The sequence below is a fragment of the Gymnoscopelus braueri genome (assembly GCF_963280865.1).
Source record: "Gymnoscopelus braueri genome assembly, chromosome: 5".
NCBI lineage: Eukaryota > Metazoa > Chordata > Actinopteri > Myctophiformes > Myctophidae > Gymnoscopelus > Gymnoscopelus braueri.
The window spans coordinates 32,543,989-32,559,468 of record NC_137606.1 but is presented as its reverse complement, the minus strand read 5'-3'; the positions used below and the strand labels follow the sequence as shown (position 1 = coordinate 32,559,468).

Sequence of the window (15,480 nt, the reverse complement as noted above, 5' to 3'; positions counted from 1 at the left end):
GTGAAATGCTACGCAGTTTTGGGGAAAAGGGAATAACAGAACTGTACCCATTTCCCACCTCCTTTCTGAGAGGGGATGTGCATCGATCGATGAGCACAAACCCCTATGACAAAGCTATGTTCATTCAAACTTTGCGTGCAAATAAAAAAAAAGGAACCGTGCATGCGGTGCGAGAGGGTTGGTACACGCTCCTTCCTGGATGAGTGGTTGGAAACTGGGTTCGTTCTGTCAGGTGCATTCTTGTTCCCGGTTCAGCAGCTTTGTCAGTTGCAGTAGCAGTGAGAAGACATTTGCAACAGTAGCTATTCCCACACCAGTGGAGATGGGGGCATTTCAGATGGCTGGGCCACTGTGGAACTATACAGGGACAAAAATACAATGTTTATTTCAACCACTCATCTACTCACAAACTAGGTTTTTCACTTTATGTAAAACATTCTGAACCTTCCTTCCATCCAATGAATTTCAGATTAAAACATAAATATGAGATATATTTTCTATAAATGTATGTATTACAACTACAGAATAATCTTCAACTGTCATTTACATGGACAAATGGTTTTATAGTTTGTAATTCCATTTCCAAATTTCTTGCATAGTTTTGTCTAGACGTGATTGTGCTCTTTTAGAAACAGCTAAATAAAAAACTATTAAGGTTATCCAAGACTCTCCATTATGCGTTTACTAAATCACGAATCACAACGGGCTCCCATCTCCCAACAAAACTGACCCCTTCATGGACAAAGCACTTTTAATAGAGGAACACTGTGTTACTTTCTTGATCTTCATCAAAAGTGTGAAATGTTTACCTTGGCCTCCAAATTATAACTTCTCCATGAAGTCACAATCAAATAATAGATAACACACTGTCCCCTTGTTAACGGTGTTTGTCAGAACATCCAGAAAGCCAGTTTGATCCCGTTCCACTGGTTGAGAATGACTATGCTAAAAGCAAACAGAGCATTCCTCTTACCTAATAAAGCTTTTGAAAGCAGCTGATTGTGGGTTAATACAGAGAGGTACTCTGTTCCCTTTCTGCTGTTCCAAGATGAACTGATGGATGATGTCTGTTGAGAACAGAAAGAGACATCAGCCACATTAATGTATAGTCATGATCACATTCAGCACAATGTCTCTAGACCTAGGGTAAAACCACCAACTTTCCACACTGTTATACGTGAACATATCATACCAGAAGTCTGTATACATCTTAGCTATGGCACAGGTGTATAGGTGGGCCATTTATCAGCCACCCAAATCCACCCTGTCAGTGTATTATACACCAGCATATGTTATAAAGACCAGCTGCTTTGATTCTAAAGGAACTACAACAGCAGAGTGGTATATGTACGTTGACATGCACTCCACTTCCACTATACTGTAGTTCTGGTTTCAGGAAAAAGAGAAATGACTGAAGGTTTTTCTAAGACTTTTTCTAAGTCTTTTTTCTAAGACATTGCTCTCATTAAGTGAATAGTACTTGAACAGTTCTCACTCGGGGGGGCATAGTTTAGAATTTCTGAAAGACTTGTTTGTAAGAAAGGTTCAGGGATAGATAATATACTGCATTTTATTCCTTGTCATGTTTTATGTAACCCTCAAACATAATGTTTGTGTATGAATGCTATCTCTTAAAACAGGCCTTTTTTGTGTCATCATACAACTAGTTTAGGGTTTCACACCTACGTTGCACCACCGATCCAACCAATATGTCTGAGTCATAGTGTCGGGGGCTTTGTCAGAGTACCCGTTGTACCCGTCTGTTTGTGTCCCCTTTGTGCCCATATATGGACTGGAGATGTTGAAGTTGGTCAATCCCATACATGCAGATGACCATGTATGGGCATAACGGTCAGCTCTGTGGCTCTGGACAACACTGTATCTGTCAGTCCTTGTCCCTTTTATGCCGATATATGGAGATAGCTGATGTCATCAATATATGCCCATATGTGGGCATGCCCTCTTTTCTGCCCATACTTTATATGGAGATGACTGATTTGTTTGCGCTGATGCCACGACGACACATTGAGGTTAGACTGCATTGGGAACTCCTTATATTATGGCTGAGTCATAGTGACATGACGATGTCCCCTTAAGCCAATTTAAGATTTGAATATAAAATGGTAATATCCTCCTGTATACGTATATGCATACCCTAAAATATCTGCACACATGCTAAGCTAAACAATGTATCATGCAGCTCTAACAGCTCTTGTTTGTGTAGTAGATTATCTTGGGCAAAATAATGTTACTTGCTTTACCAAGTCATGGAAACTACAGGTTACCATCTCAGAATTATATAACATTCCAAACTGGTTTAGTTTAGTAAAAGTGCTTTTAGCTAGGTTGCTCCGTCATCGTTAAATAATCTGCAAAAGGACTTGAAACCTGTCCATTTTGTATCACCTGATTGTTTTAAAGCCCAGATTGAAGGATTGTTGACCTCAGAATGTACCTGCTTCTACCTTGCACTGTCCATGCATCAGGGTGGTCTACCTTATTTATTAGTCATTAGGAAGTCTGCTCTTTTAGGTTCTTTAGTTTTATCCACTGATCGACACACACACACACACACACACACACACACACACACACACACACACACACACACACACACACACACACACACACACACACACACACACACACACACACACACACACACACACACACACACACACACACACACGAGATGTAAATCATCATCAACGTGATTTTCTCTGGTTAAGTAGGGGACATAATCCAACTCACCCTTGACCTGCCGCACAGAGCTGAGATTCTTCTCAAAGCCATCGTCAAACTTGGGATTGGTGACTGGCTCAAAATCGCTGGTGTAAACGCGACCAGAGGAGGTTGTGTAGCAGCACTTGCACATGCAGGTGTGGTATCGCAGTCGGCCCTCATCCAGGTAAGGATGAGCAAGGGCGTCCTTTGCTGAAATCCTCTTCGACTGAAGACCAAAACAGAGAAGTCAGACTCCCTAAAACAGTGATTCTCAAAGATTGTCTTGTCAAGGACGCTCAAATTGATATGTATTTGGCCACGGGCCCCCATTTAAAAAGGGCCTTGTAGACCTTGTAGACTGGCTATTTTTTAATAACTGAAAAACACAATTGGGCTTAAAATTAAACTGTTCCTCATTTAGCTGGGGACCCCTGGAACCCCCTCAAGGACACCTGCGGGTCCCCGGACCCAACTTTGAGAACCGTTGCTCTAAAAGACAATCTTACATCCTATATCTGTAAAAGCTGGCCTCCATAAACTAAGTCATGATAACTTTGGACTATTGTTATACAGTGAAAGAAGACAAAAAAGAGAAAGGCAGAGCCTCTAACTTTGCGTAACATGAGATGAATAACACATTAAATAAAAACTTCACAACCAATAATACCTGGCACAATGTGGCACATAAATGAAGATGAATTCAGTCCTTATCTTTCATAAGGGTGTATTATAATGTAACACCTGACTGTGACAAAGCTAGCAGTCTCTAAGAACATAACCCTGAATATGTGTGCTAAGAAGCTGTTTCCCACAGCCTACCTCAACAGATAAGGGACAACTTCAGATATTTACGTACTAGTCCATATCTAGACAACAATATCAGTTGCTTTTTTTTTTAAGAAAAAAAGGGGACAATTACTCCATAATTGCTGAAAAAAGCAGCTGGCCGGGTATGAAGAATCAAGCTTTCAAGTTGTTAAATATACTTAATATTGAAACTCTAATGGTAGCTAGCCAACTGAGATGAACATTTTGCAGTTAAGACTGATACATTGCTGTATCTTTTTCCAATTAAAGGTAGGGCAAGTTATTTTGTTGTTAAGTGTTAAATAGCTCTATAATCTGATAGTAATCATTGCTATGGGGTGTTTGTTCAGTAACAGGGGTCTCCCCATCACTCCAGCACTTTAGTAAACAGAAAATGCATTTTCAGGTCAGGATACCAATTTCATAAATTAGGAGCGAGAACTCCTGCAGGATGCAGGATAATCAAATACAATTAGAAGCGATGACACAAAGAAATGAGCAGACAAAATGAAACTGGAACACTATAAAGAAATGGACAAAATTGAAACTGGAACAGTATAAAATCAAAGCTGACAAATGAGTACTCTCCCCTGATTGGCTGAAATTGGTAACCCACCTGAAAATGTATTTTCTGTTTAGAGACAAGGAGATTCCTGTTACTGAACAAACACTCTATAGAGACCATATTCACACGGCGGCCATATTGCTATTAAGTTAATGAAGTGCCACCCCGGTTGCCACGGCAATAGTGATGTGTCGTTCATGATCGATTCGTTCAAAAGAAGGTGTTCATTGCCGTGAACGTGAACGAGCTCGTTCACTTTCTGAAACTGTTACGCTATCGTTCATGCCCCCCATCCCCTCCCCCCGTACACAGGACGGGAGGGCGGGCTGTACTCGCGCCGTAATAATAACGCTCCCGCGATGGTGTTTTTCACTAGAAAATAGTGCTACTGAACGAGAACGTGAACAAATCATTTGAACGAATCATTGCCATGAACGAAATCGTTTGTTCACTGAAATGAACGTTTTTTCCCACCACTACACGGCAACAGGGTGGCACTTTCAATGTAAAATGCCAAAATGGCCGCCGTGTGAATATGGTCTATAGCAATGATTACTATTATCAGAATTTAAAGCTTTAAGTTTTCAACAACCAAAAAACATTTTGTTTTAACCATAACATTTTAAACACTTAGCCCACCTTTAATTTAGATAAATAAATGTACAGTATATAAACATTTAGTTCTAGTCAAAATAATGTAATAACCTTACTCACAGGATCAAACACCAGCATCCTGCAAAGAAGGTGCACAGCTTCATGTGTGGCTTGACTTGACAGAGTATACAGAACAGGAAGGGATGGCTGGGAAAGAATTCAACAGGTCATGATGTGATACAAGTATAAAATCATCATCTGTAAGAAGAATACAGTCATGTTCTTTGTCCTGACTGATTTTCTTAATATGAACAGTGTTCAGAAGGAGAAGGAGCTTCTCTGCCTAACCAAAACATCAGCGTTTTTCCTTCTAGGTAGAAGTGGCCAGCATAGCAATGCATCATGTAGCCGTCGTTTACCTGTTTATGAGGTCCCCTGAGGATGTGTGCACGTGCGCCTTCACATGCTGTCCTCATAGCTTCCAGACAGGGAGTCCCCAAAAGGTCTGTGATCAAATCCAGCTAAAATAAATGCAGAAGATTTGAATTTGTCTCATTACATTCTCAGAGTAGATAATCAATCCTAACTGGCTCAAAAGTCTTGGAGTGATTCACATTTGGTCCTACTTTTAGGCATACTGCAGAATAAAAAACAAACTTTCTTAATCTACGAAAATAACCCCTCCAGCAGGGTTTACCAGAGCTTGAGAGCTGTCCTATTCCATTGGATCCCCCAACAGGATTTCTTTTTAACTGACCTTGCACAGCAGGAGCAAAATGATAGGTTTCAATATGGAGTTGTGACTTTACGACCCACTGCAATGATATAACTGACATGTAATATTTATCCATAGTGTGTTAAGTAATACACAGCAATCACCATGCTATGCAATATTCATAGTAAACACTACACTTAAGGCCAGTTTCTCACATCTCTCTCTGCTATTATTGCAGCAGATATCACACACATAGACACACACATTTACTATTGTTATTACACACAAGAGGGCGAATAAAGTATTGCAATAGAATTTCAAATAATAATGAGAACAGAGGGAAAGTAATTTCTTTGTCAATTATTTAATTCACCCAAAAAGTATAAGTGCTTAAAAAAGTGTAATAGATGTTTTTATTTAATTTTTATATTATGTATTCTACAAGGCTGACCCCTGCCACACGGCAATCAGACGCTTCGTTCATGATTTGAGGCGTTTTGTTCAAAACTGACCACTCCTGCAAACTTTGGAAGCCAATCGTAGCCAAATCAGGATGGAATATGAAAAACCCAATATAATATATAAATATAAAAAATATGTTTTGCAAAAATCGGCCTCCTGGTGGCACTATAACAGGCCGATGTGAAGAATTTGGGGCAGAGGTTCTGCTCTAGCCTCCAGGGAGCTGTACACAGACAGACGGACACACGTACAGACGGACAGGGGCAAAATCATAAGTCTCGGCCACGCCTTCAGCCTGGCGGAGACAATAAGGACGCATATTGGAATGGAAAGCAATAGCACAAAAAGGTTATGAATGCAAACTTTATGAATTTCAATGAAAGTTGCTCACAAGCGCATGAGGCACCCAGAAGTACCTCTACTCCCTGGATAGAGCAGGCGCACTAGCATTTCAGATGATAGAAGCATGCGCAGTAGCATCCCAAATGCGGAAGTCCCGCAATACCAGATGTAGCCACCAGGCTTCTGAGGCTTCAATCATTCTCCGTGGGGCTTGGGTCTACTGCTTTGTTTATTGGAGGGTTTGAAGAATCATGAGTAGACGGCTAATGCTGATTAACTTACTATGCAAATTGCAGCCTAGGCTACTTGAGCCTACTTTATACAGTGAGCCAAGCTCTGTACTAGAAGATACTATTGGAGCTATGAGCCGTGAGCCACGGCTTGGGACACAGTATAAACTAGAAAAAGTGCTCCTCGGAGCACAGGTCTCCGCCAGGTCAGGTAGGTTATTGTGGGCCAACAATGTTCGGAATTTGCCAATCAGGATGGAATATGAAAAATCGGACAGAACCATCTTGATCACTTGACTATAGAGATAATGGGTACCGATTTGCATGATGATTGGACAACATTTGTAGGAGTAATACAACAAAGAAAAGTTTTGAAAAAATCTGCCTCCTGGTGGCGCTATAATAGGGCAATGTTAAAGGTAGGCATTTGTTCTTCAACTTAGTGCGAATGTGCTTGTAAAGTGTCACCTCAATCGGACGCTGCGTTCATGATTTGTGGCATTTTGTTCAAAACGGGCCACTTCTGCAAACTTTAGATGTCATTGTTAGCCAATCAGGATGAAATATGAAAAATCAAACAGTTCCATCTTGATCACATGACTATAGAGATCATGTGTACCGATTTGTGTGAAATTTGGATAAAATGTGAAGGCTTAATATCCAGAAATGTGTTTTACATAAGTCGCCCTCTTGGTGGCGCTATAAAAGGCAAATGTGAAAAATGCAGGGCGGATGTTTTTCCTTGGCCTCTAGGGAGTGTGCGTGCAAAGTTTCACGCAGATTGGTGCAGTTATAGTTAAAAACACAAATCAGCCTTTTATAGCGCCACCATGAGGCTGATGTGAAAAATGTCAGGTGGCATTTCTTCCTCGGCCTAGTGGGAATGTGTTTGTGAAATTTCACGGAAATCACAAGCTGCGTTCATGATTTGAGGCATTCTGTTCAAAACGGACCAATCCTGCAAATTTTGGAAGGCAACCTTAGCCAATGAGGATGGAATATGGGAAATCGGACAGATCCGTGTTGATCACATGACTATAGAGATACTGTGTACCAATTTGCATGACGTTTGGATAAAATCTGTAGGAGTAATATAAAAAATGGGTTTTGCACAAATCGGCCTCCAGGTGGCGCTATAACAGGCCCATGTGAAAAATTTGAGGCAGAGGTTCTGAATTGGCATCCAGGGAGTGTGTGTGCACAGTTTCGCAGCAACCGGGCCAACGGTGCCGGAGATTAGCTGGTAACACACGGACAGGACACACACACGGACACACGGACACACGGACGGACGGACGGAAGGACGGACAGGGGGTAAAACATACTCTCTCGCCATGCCTTTCGGCCTGGCGGAGACAATTAGACATTAGTTTGTTAAATACACACAAAAGAATGAACAATGTCAGTTGCAGTAGGATATAGGCTAAAACATCTGTTAATGATATCGATTTGCAATTTGCCTAGTAGGTTCACATAATTATGATATTCAGTTCCATTACAATAATATACTTAGTTTATTCACACTCCTGGGTATACTGAGAAGATATCGACTGGTGCTGCAATAATAGAAGATGTGGGACACAAACTCAACTGGCCTTATGAATATTACTATGGTAGTATGAATATTTACTATGAATATTGCATATCATGGGGACTACGTATGACAGTTACTGTATATTATGGTAATGAGTTGACAACAAACAGGCAATTTGTAATCACGACTGTGTGTTGAAACTGAAGAAATATCTCCACTTGACTTGAAATATCCCCCCTGACGTACCAAGGTCAGTGACATAAAATATTACATTTCTATCTAAATGATATATTTTAATAAGCTTGCCGTTGTCAAGTGTTCCCATGTAACACATCTCTCCTACCCCAGAATATGTGCACATCTGTTAAGAACTACTCCTAATGAGGTCTCCTTTATAGAGTACAGAAGTCCTGACGTCACTCGTTCATCCCCTGGTTCGTAAAGTAATTTCTCTATGGAGAATAACATTGGGTCATCTTAGAATCGTCTCATATAAGAATTGTGGTCCAAAAATAAACAAACTGTCTCGGCGATATTGTCAGGGAGGAGGTTCTGTATCGTTTATGACAGTCAATCACTTATATTTGATACAGTCCGTTTCTGGCGAAAATTTAACTAATTCGGCGGAAGTAACATTATCGTTTTCTCACCGTCAGTTGATGCTTCATATCCATAAGAGTCAAACCGCCGGAGCATTTGTTTATTTTTGGAACACAGTTCTTATTTGACACGATATTAAAGACGTCTATGGGGATTCAGAACGGGGGTGGAAAACCACGAACCAGGTAGGATGTGTAAATTACATCAGACTTCGGTGCTCTATTGCGGCGTTGATGAGAGCCCTTTCCTGAGAAAGGAATATGTATTGATAACATGCTCCTATTCCTAGGACTAAAATTAGGACTCTGATAATTACAGGCCATGGACAACCAAATGTGCATTATACTCCGAACTCTGAATGCACAAGCACGCCCCCAGAATTACCATGGCACACACTCACACATCCATTTCACTATGTCATCTCTGTCAGGAAGAACACAAGGGTTTCTCAGAGTGTGAACACACACACATTTTTGATTTACTTGCATATTGAACAAGAGTGTTTTGGCAAGGCACAGTTTCCTGTTTTGCTGTGGTTGAGGTCGTGCATGTTGGTAATTAAAATCTCAGTGAAGCTTTTTGTTATCTTAGGAAGCGCCTACTGCTCGAGCCAGTTGTCTATGTTCATCTTATGAACCATGGAAACTGTTATTATCTGTGGATAGTCTACAGTAAACAGTTCAATAACTGGCAGATGATTGCAAAACCTGTGGTTGTTTTTCTGGAAAATCATGAATAACATTGCCGTTATACATAATAAATCAATTGCACATGGTGAGTTAGTGTACACAGGCAACAACAACAAAAAAGCTACACCAAATGCAATTTCTTCCTTTAGAGCTCTATATGTTTTGATTTAAATGATTTAAATTTTTATTTTCAGTTGTCAAAGCCTCATCCTTATTGCAGGAATGAAAGTATTTTTTTTTAACAGTTCTCACCAACTGGCACAAGCATAAGCGATACCAGTATTGGAAATGCCTGATACAGCCTAAAATGCTGGATTTGCAAGTATGCAAGTCTAGTATGCACTGATCTGATACCATGTAATTCATGTGATATTAGCTCATTCGCAAAACACAGGCAAACAACACGTCGTGCTAGCAGGACGTGTAACGTTAGTCAGAGTTAGCTAAATGTAATTGTCAAAATGGCATTCATTCTCTGTATATATCTCTTCATATTTTACACAAACAGCATCAACCAGCCAGTGGCAGCACCACCTGCGGAGGGCAGCCCACTAACCATCTTGCAGGCCAACGTACGTACAAGTCTTCAAGTGTATGAACACCCGTAAGGCTGTGGCCACAGACGGGATCCCATTGTGCCCATCCCCAAGCACTCCAAAGTTACATGCCTGAATGACTGGAAACCTGCCGCTCTCACCCCAATAGTCAGCAAATGCTTTGAGAAGCTTGTGAGAGATTACATCTGTTCCACGCAGCCTGCCTCACTGGACCCGTGGCAATTTACAAACTGTAAAAATAGCCATGGCCCTCAGCCCACCCTCTCTCTCCTGGATGACAGAAAGCTGAATGACAAATACTGTACAAGAAGCGACACACGGTCACAACTCATGCCGCTACGGCGGCAATGGTCAGGCAAGCGCTACCGCAGTATCAAGTGCCAGAACACCTGATTTCTGAACAGTTTCTACCCGGCTACCATCAGCATTACTCTTCATCACAGCAAGGACATAAAATAATTAAGTTGATAATAAAAACCTGATTTTAAATGACGAAAGACAATGGAAAGGGTGTTAGTTGTGTGTGCCTATGCATCTGGATAGGTGGTTGTGTGTGTTCAGGTCAGTTACCTGCTGAATGGGACTTTGGGCCTGGAAGAGGATGCGTCGTCCCAGCAGCTCAGCAAAAATGCAACCCACTGACCAGATGTCAATGGCATTTGAATAGTGGCGACTCCCCATGAGGATCTCTGGGGCGCGGTAGTACTGGGTTACCACCTCCTGGGTCATGTGGCGTGACTCGTCGGTCTCCTCCACCCGCGCAAGACCAAAGTCACAGATCTGGAGGACGATAGTTCACAGAATGTGACAACTGAGGGGAGTAGCATACCTTTCATTCAGACTAAACAAAATCTTTCAAAATCTTTCATTTTGTAATTTTTTTTTTTACAAAATGTTAAGTTTAAGTTTTGGAATTGATTTGAAAAGAATATAATATATTGTGGAATATAGCATATTATAGCTGTAGCTGTCTAGAATCTTTTAATTGCATTAAGATGTTGCTGTCATATTACAATAATCACAGCTGTTCAATGTCAAAACGCACCTTCAGCACACAATTGCTGTTAACAAGGAGGTTTCCAGGTTTGATGTCTCGATGCAGAATGCCTGCTGAGTGAAGGTATTTAAGTCCTGCGGGAAACAGCAACATAGAACTTAGTTCTTACTTCTTAGTATGCTTTATTCTGTTACCTTTGCAGCGTATAATCTACTTTTTAGTATCCACATACAGAGCAACAATGTACATTCGATTCATACTCTGTACATACAGAGGTAGTATACTGAATTTTTACACTACATGCCTATTTCGAGCCATTTAAGTTCCTGGGGACTACCATCGCCAACGAATTAAAAGAGGCCAGAAATATCTCGACCACTGTGAAGAACACCCATCAGAGATACTCAGTGTCTCACAGTTTATGTTGACCTGGATCAACTCCTTAAAGGGATAGTACAGTGTTTTACATTTTGAGTTTGGTATTGCATATCTCAAGGTTCTTGTCAAATAGTTGAAATGTCTACAGTTCCTCAGAAATGTCCACCGGAAGCTTGATAGCATTTTGTAGCAATGTTAAAGGAAATTAATGGGGTAAGATACTCTGATAACGGGTAATGCATGTGTTCTGCCATCAATCATGTTGCGTTATATGGCACGGTCATGATTTCGCATAATTTGTGGGTGATGCCTGGTTTGAATTCACATGTATTTGTGTCTTTGCACTGACTTTGCATGCAACCGTGCTGCATGGGTGTCTATCGTATTGACTTTGTATGTAACCCTCCCTTTTACACCAATTAAAATGAAGTTCTCTAATCTAGGCTATCATGTTTCAAATGTTAAATATTAAATCCCAAATGCGCAGGAGTAGATTTCATTTGATTGTAGGAATAAATGAGGTACTAAATAATTTCATTAATGAGACCTACCGTACACAAGAGAACTTACCTCGGAGGATCTGATAAAGAAAGACTTTGACATGGTCAGAGCTTAGAGGCTGAGGTGATACAATGATCTTATGGAGGTCACTTTGCATCAATTCAGTCACCACATAGCTGTACAATGGCTAGTTAAGGCAAAAAGGTTTACAAAAAGAACAAAGTGAATCTCACAGAGAAGCTATTGAAGGGATTAAAGTCATAATTACCTGCCATTGTTCAAACGCCACAGCACTATCACACGTGATTGTGCTTCATTTAACTTTTAATGGCCTCTCAGTTGGTTTTGCTCATGTTAAACCATGTCTGCCGTTACGTGTTTTTGGTGTTTATGTGTCCCTCAGGTTCTATCACAGAGCAAGCTTCAATTCCTACAACTTCAAACATTGCAAGAATCTTACCAATGGTAAGCAGATATCAGCTCAGATAAAATGTTATGATCACAAAAAGATCAGTTTATAGAGTAGAGCAGAGTTCTTCAACGTTTTCAGGCCAAGGACCCCCTAGCTGAGAGAGATGAGGCAGGGACCCCTCGTATAAATTTGTGTGTCATCTTTTTTGTTTTACTTGGTCTGCTCTTTTTTCCCCTCTACATAAAACCTCTTTGCCAAAAATAGCCGATCTACAAGCTCACAACGCCTCGCAGCGCGAGGCGTTGTGAGCTTGTAGATCAGCTATTTTTGGCTAAAGTTCTCCTCAGAAAAAAAGGGATGCTAGGGTTCAAGTGGTTAATGTAAAAAATATCATATCACACAAAGATTTGGCGGACCCCCTGTAGTAACTCTGAGGACCCCTTAGGGGTCCCGGACCCCCTGTTGAAGACCCCTGGAGTAGAGTATGAGGGCAGTTTGAGAATGAGAGAGAATCACGTTCATACAGAAGTCACAGGACATGAACAAAGGCAGATGTAATTGGGCTTTAACACAAGTTTGGCCAAATGCAATAGTGAAGGATACATCTCCTCAAAGTAATCAATGTGTGGAGGCTGTAGAATGTCCAGAGCAGACAATACCTGTGGACAGAGAACAAGGCCAAGTTAAACCCCTACGGATTCAGTATATGTGTGTGTGTGTGCGCGTGTGCGTGTGCATGTGTGTGTGTGTGAATGTAATGCAGTAGGATGAAGATTAAACAGTTTTACGGCGAAATCAAAACAAAACATATGCGTCCAAGTTCGTCACTTGTCTTTATGGAGTGGTTTCTAAGCAGTATATATTCTTTCTTTTATGTACGTTATGTACTGTATTATGTTCTTCTGTGTGAAGCAAGCCTTGACAATGAGACTTAACACAATTGGAGTCCTTGCCCCCAAATGTTAGAAATTGATTTTAGTCGATTACAGTGTGTAATACATTTCCTGTCCTGGGGATCAGGACAAATTTTTTATTTCATGCCAGATATTGACATATTTCTGGGTTGGAGAAGTGTTGAATTATGATGGGTTTGCTGTGACACCAGGTTGTAAAACTATGTTTAGAATGATGTTTCATTGTCCTCCTTACTGTTTTCTATTCAACTCTGTTTGCAGAATAGAATAATAACAAAATAGCAATTTCTGCATGAAACTTTTGGCTCCTCTTCACTGTGGAAAGAGCCTGTCCCAAATCACCTACTCTCTGCGTCTGCACATGAGATTTGCGTTACGAAGTCTACACTTTGCACATGGGAGGTCAAATGATGCCAAACTTGTGCTTGCACACGTGTCTATATATAATTAGGATATTCCAAATTTCTACCATTTCATGCATCACTAGCCATTGATTTCAACATGGAACATTGAGTTCCTCCTCTTAACTCTTTCACTGCCAGACTTATTTCAGACTGTGTCGTCCCAGTGCCAGGTAAAAGGTGCATTTTTCCTCTGTTTGTTTTTTAACATTGAAGTGAATGGAGCAGCAATTTTTTGGATAGCGTTATCTCCTAGTTCCTTTGAGATGAACCCAAAAAAAAAAGACCAAAAATTTCATATTTTCGTCATTCCGTCATTGGCCATGATAGCCATAGAGCCATCGGACGGGAATTCCCGTCCGGGGCAGAAGTCACACTCATTGCTGGCCCTCATTTATCAATTTAAACCAGTGCAGATCCGACCGCAGGAATAATCTCATGACAGTGCGATGTATCACACCACTCACAGTGTAAGAATGGTCGGGTACAAATGTGGTGGCTGCAAACGGTCGTCATTTAAATATCACATCCTTAAATATTCTCGTTTATCTCGAGTTTACGACTTGAGGGGCCAAGAAGATAAACGTCAGAAGTCCAATGTAGTGTCATTAAAGGATGTCAGAAGAATTTGTTCTGGGAAAAAAAAATCACTGATGCGGTCAACAGCAGTGGAAGTATAAATCAGTCACTTCTAGCCTTCAACAACACTTTATTTTTAGCATCGTCCTCTGGGCCTGAGATTCTTGTTTCTGCCTCTGCAACACATCCACACAGATTTTCCACAGACTCATTCAGTGAGTCTAAACCTCGGTTTACTCATGCCACTGTTCTCAGCTGTGCTAACAGAGCCTGTTGTGGATGCTAATGAGCCCTTGCCGGCCGACATTTTAACCTCTTGTCCTGCAGTACTAATACCGCTAGTCTAAGATCGTGGGTTATGCAGAGCAGAGAATACTGATTATAACCTTCTCGTGTCTGAGACATTAGAGAACTGAGACTAGTAGAAGCTTATTTTCAAACCAAATTTTTAAACAAAAACGTAGTTTAGAATGGAGAACCCCACGGCAGAATAATTTTGCACACTTCCTCAAGTGTACAGAGTAGTGTTCCCCCGACACCGGAGGCTTGTATGCGTAATTTGGGCTAGGGCTGCCACGATCATGATATTTTGCTTGATTAATTGTCATACAAATAATTGTGATTGACAATTTAACTATGTTTTCCCATTGAACATTGGAACATAAAGCTTACATTTCTATCTGGCCTCTAGAATTTGTAAACAAAAATTGCACAGGGCAGATATGACAAATAATAAGTATTCAAAGAAATGGCTGTTATTGACCGATACCAATAATTAAAATAACTTATAACCGTTGGCTACGCTCGCATCAAATTGACGACGGATTGATGAATGCAGAAAATTGCATTGAAATGTCCTTATGTCCATTTCTTTAGTCGCTGCAAGTGTGATAAAGAGGGCCATTATGATTGTGGTCTTTGCTTTAGTGCATTCCCAAGAAAAATGCTCCCATGAGAATGAAAAGATCACACCTGTCCCTAAAGATGAGGTTAAACATCAGACCAGTTGCACCTGTGTCAATCAAGTCACACACCTTATTTTTGAGAGGGTGAAAGACCACAGAAGGACAGATGGGATCCAGAGTCAGAGTGTGTTTGAGAAACATACAAGAGAAAAACACATAAACACAGAAACAAGTGCACCTGAAGTAAGGGACGATTAAATGACGAAGATGATGAAGAAGACACTTTACAGAAGGAGGAAATAATCTAGGCTTCTGTGCAGGACAATGTCAGGTGCTACTCACATTATCATGTTTGAAGAAGCAGAGCATCTTCAACTCTCTGAACACCCTCTTACAGGAAACAAGGTTTTGGAAGACATTGGGCATCTTTTTGAGGGCAACACGCTTTCCATCTCTGGGGTCTGTAACTGACCTGTGTGAGAGGAGAGATAGGAAGTTATTAACGTCCCAAGTTATTGCTCATTAACCCAGTGGTGTGCAAATGGTCTCACACTTAAACAGGAACAAATGTTTG

At 40.8% G+C, this 15,480-nt stretch overlaps 1 protein-coding gene across 1 annotated transcript in view; it reads right to left on the bottom strand.

The window, feature by feature from the left end:
• Positions 1–221: 221 nt before the first annotated feature.
• Positions 222–15,480, bottom strand: part of nlk2 (nemo-like kinase, type 2) — a 30,977-nt gene continuing 15,718 nt past the window's right edge. Inside the window, exons 2-11 of the mRNA XM_080429548.1 lie at positions 15,249–15,378; positions 12,711–12,766; positions 11,765–11,871; positions 10,865–10,950; positions 10,390–10,599; positions 5,110–5,211; positions 4,811–4,897; positions 2,752–2,950; positions 974–1,067; positions 222–357 (exon numbers count right to left, since the gene is read on the bottom strand). Of these exons, the coding sequence (XP_080285674.1) occupies positions 303–357; positions 974–1,067; positions 2,752–2,950; positions 4,811–4,897; positions 5,110–5,211; positions 10,390–10,599; positions 10,865–10,950; positions 11,765–11,871; positions 12,711–12,766; positions 15,249–15,378 (1,126 nt within the window). The 3' untranslated portion in view covers positions 222–302. The remainder of the gene's footprint in view (positions 358–973; positions 1,068–2,751; positions 2,951–4,810; positions 4,898–5,109; positions 5,212–10,389; positions 10,600–10,864; positions 10,951–11,764; positions 11,872–12,710; positions 12,767–15,248; positions 15,379–15,480) is intronic.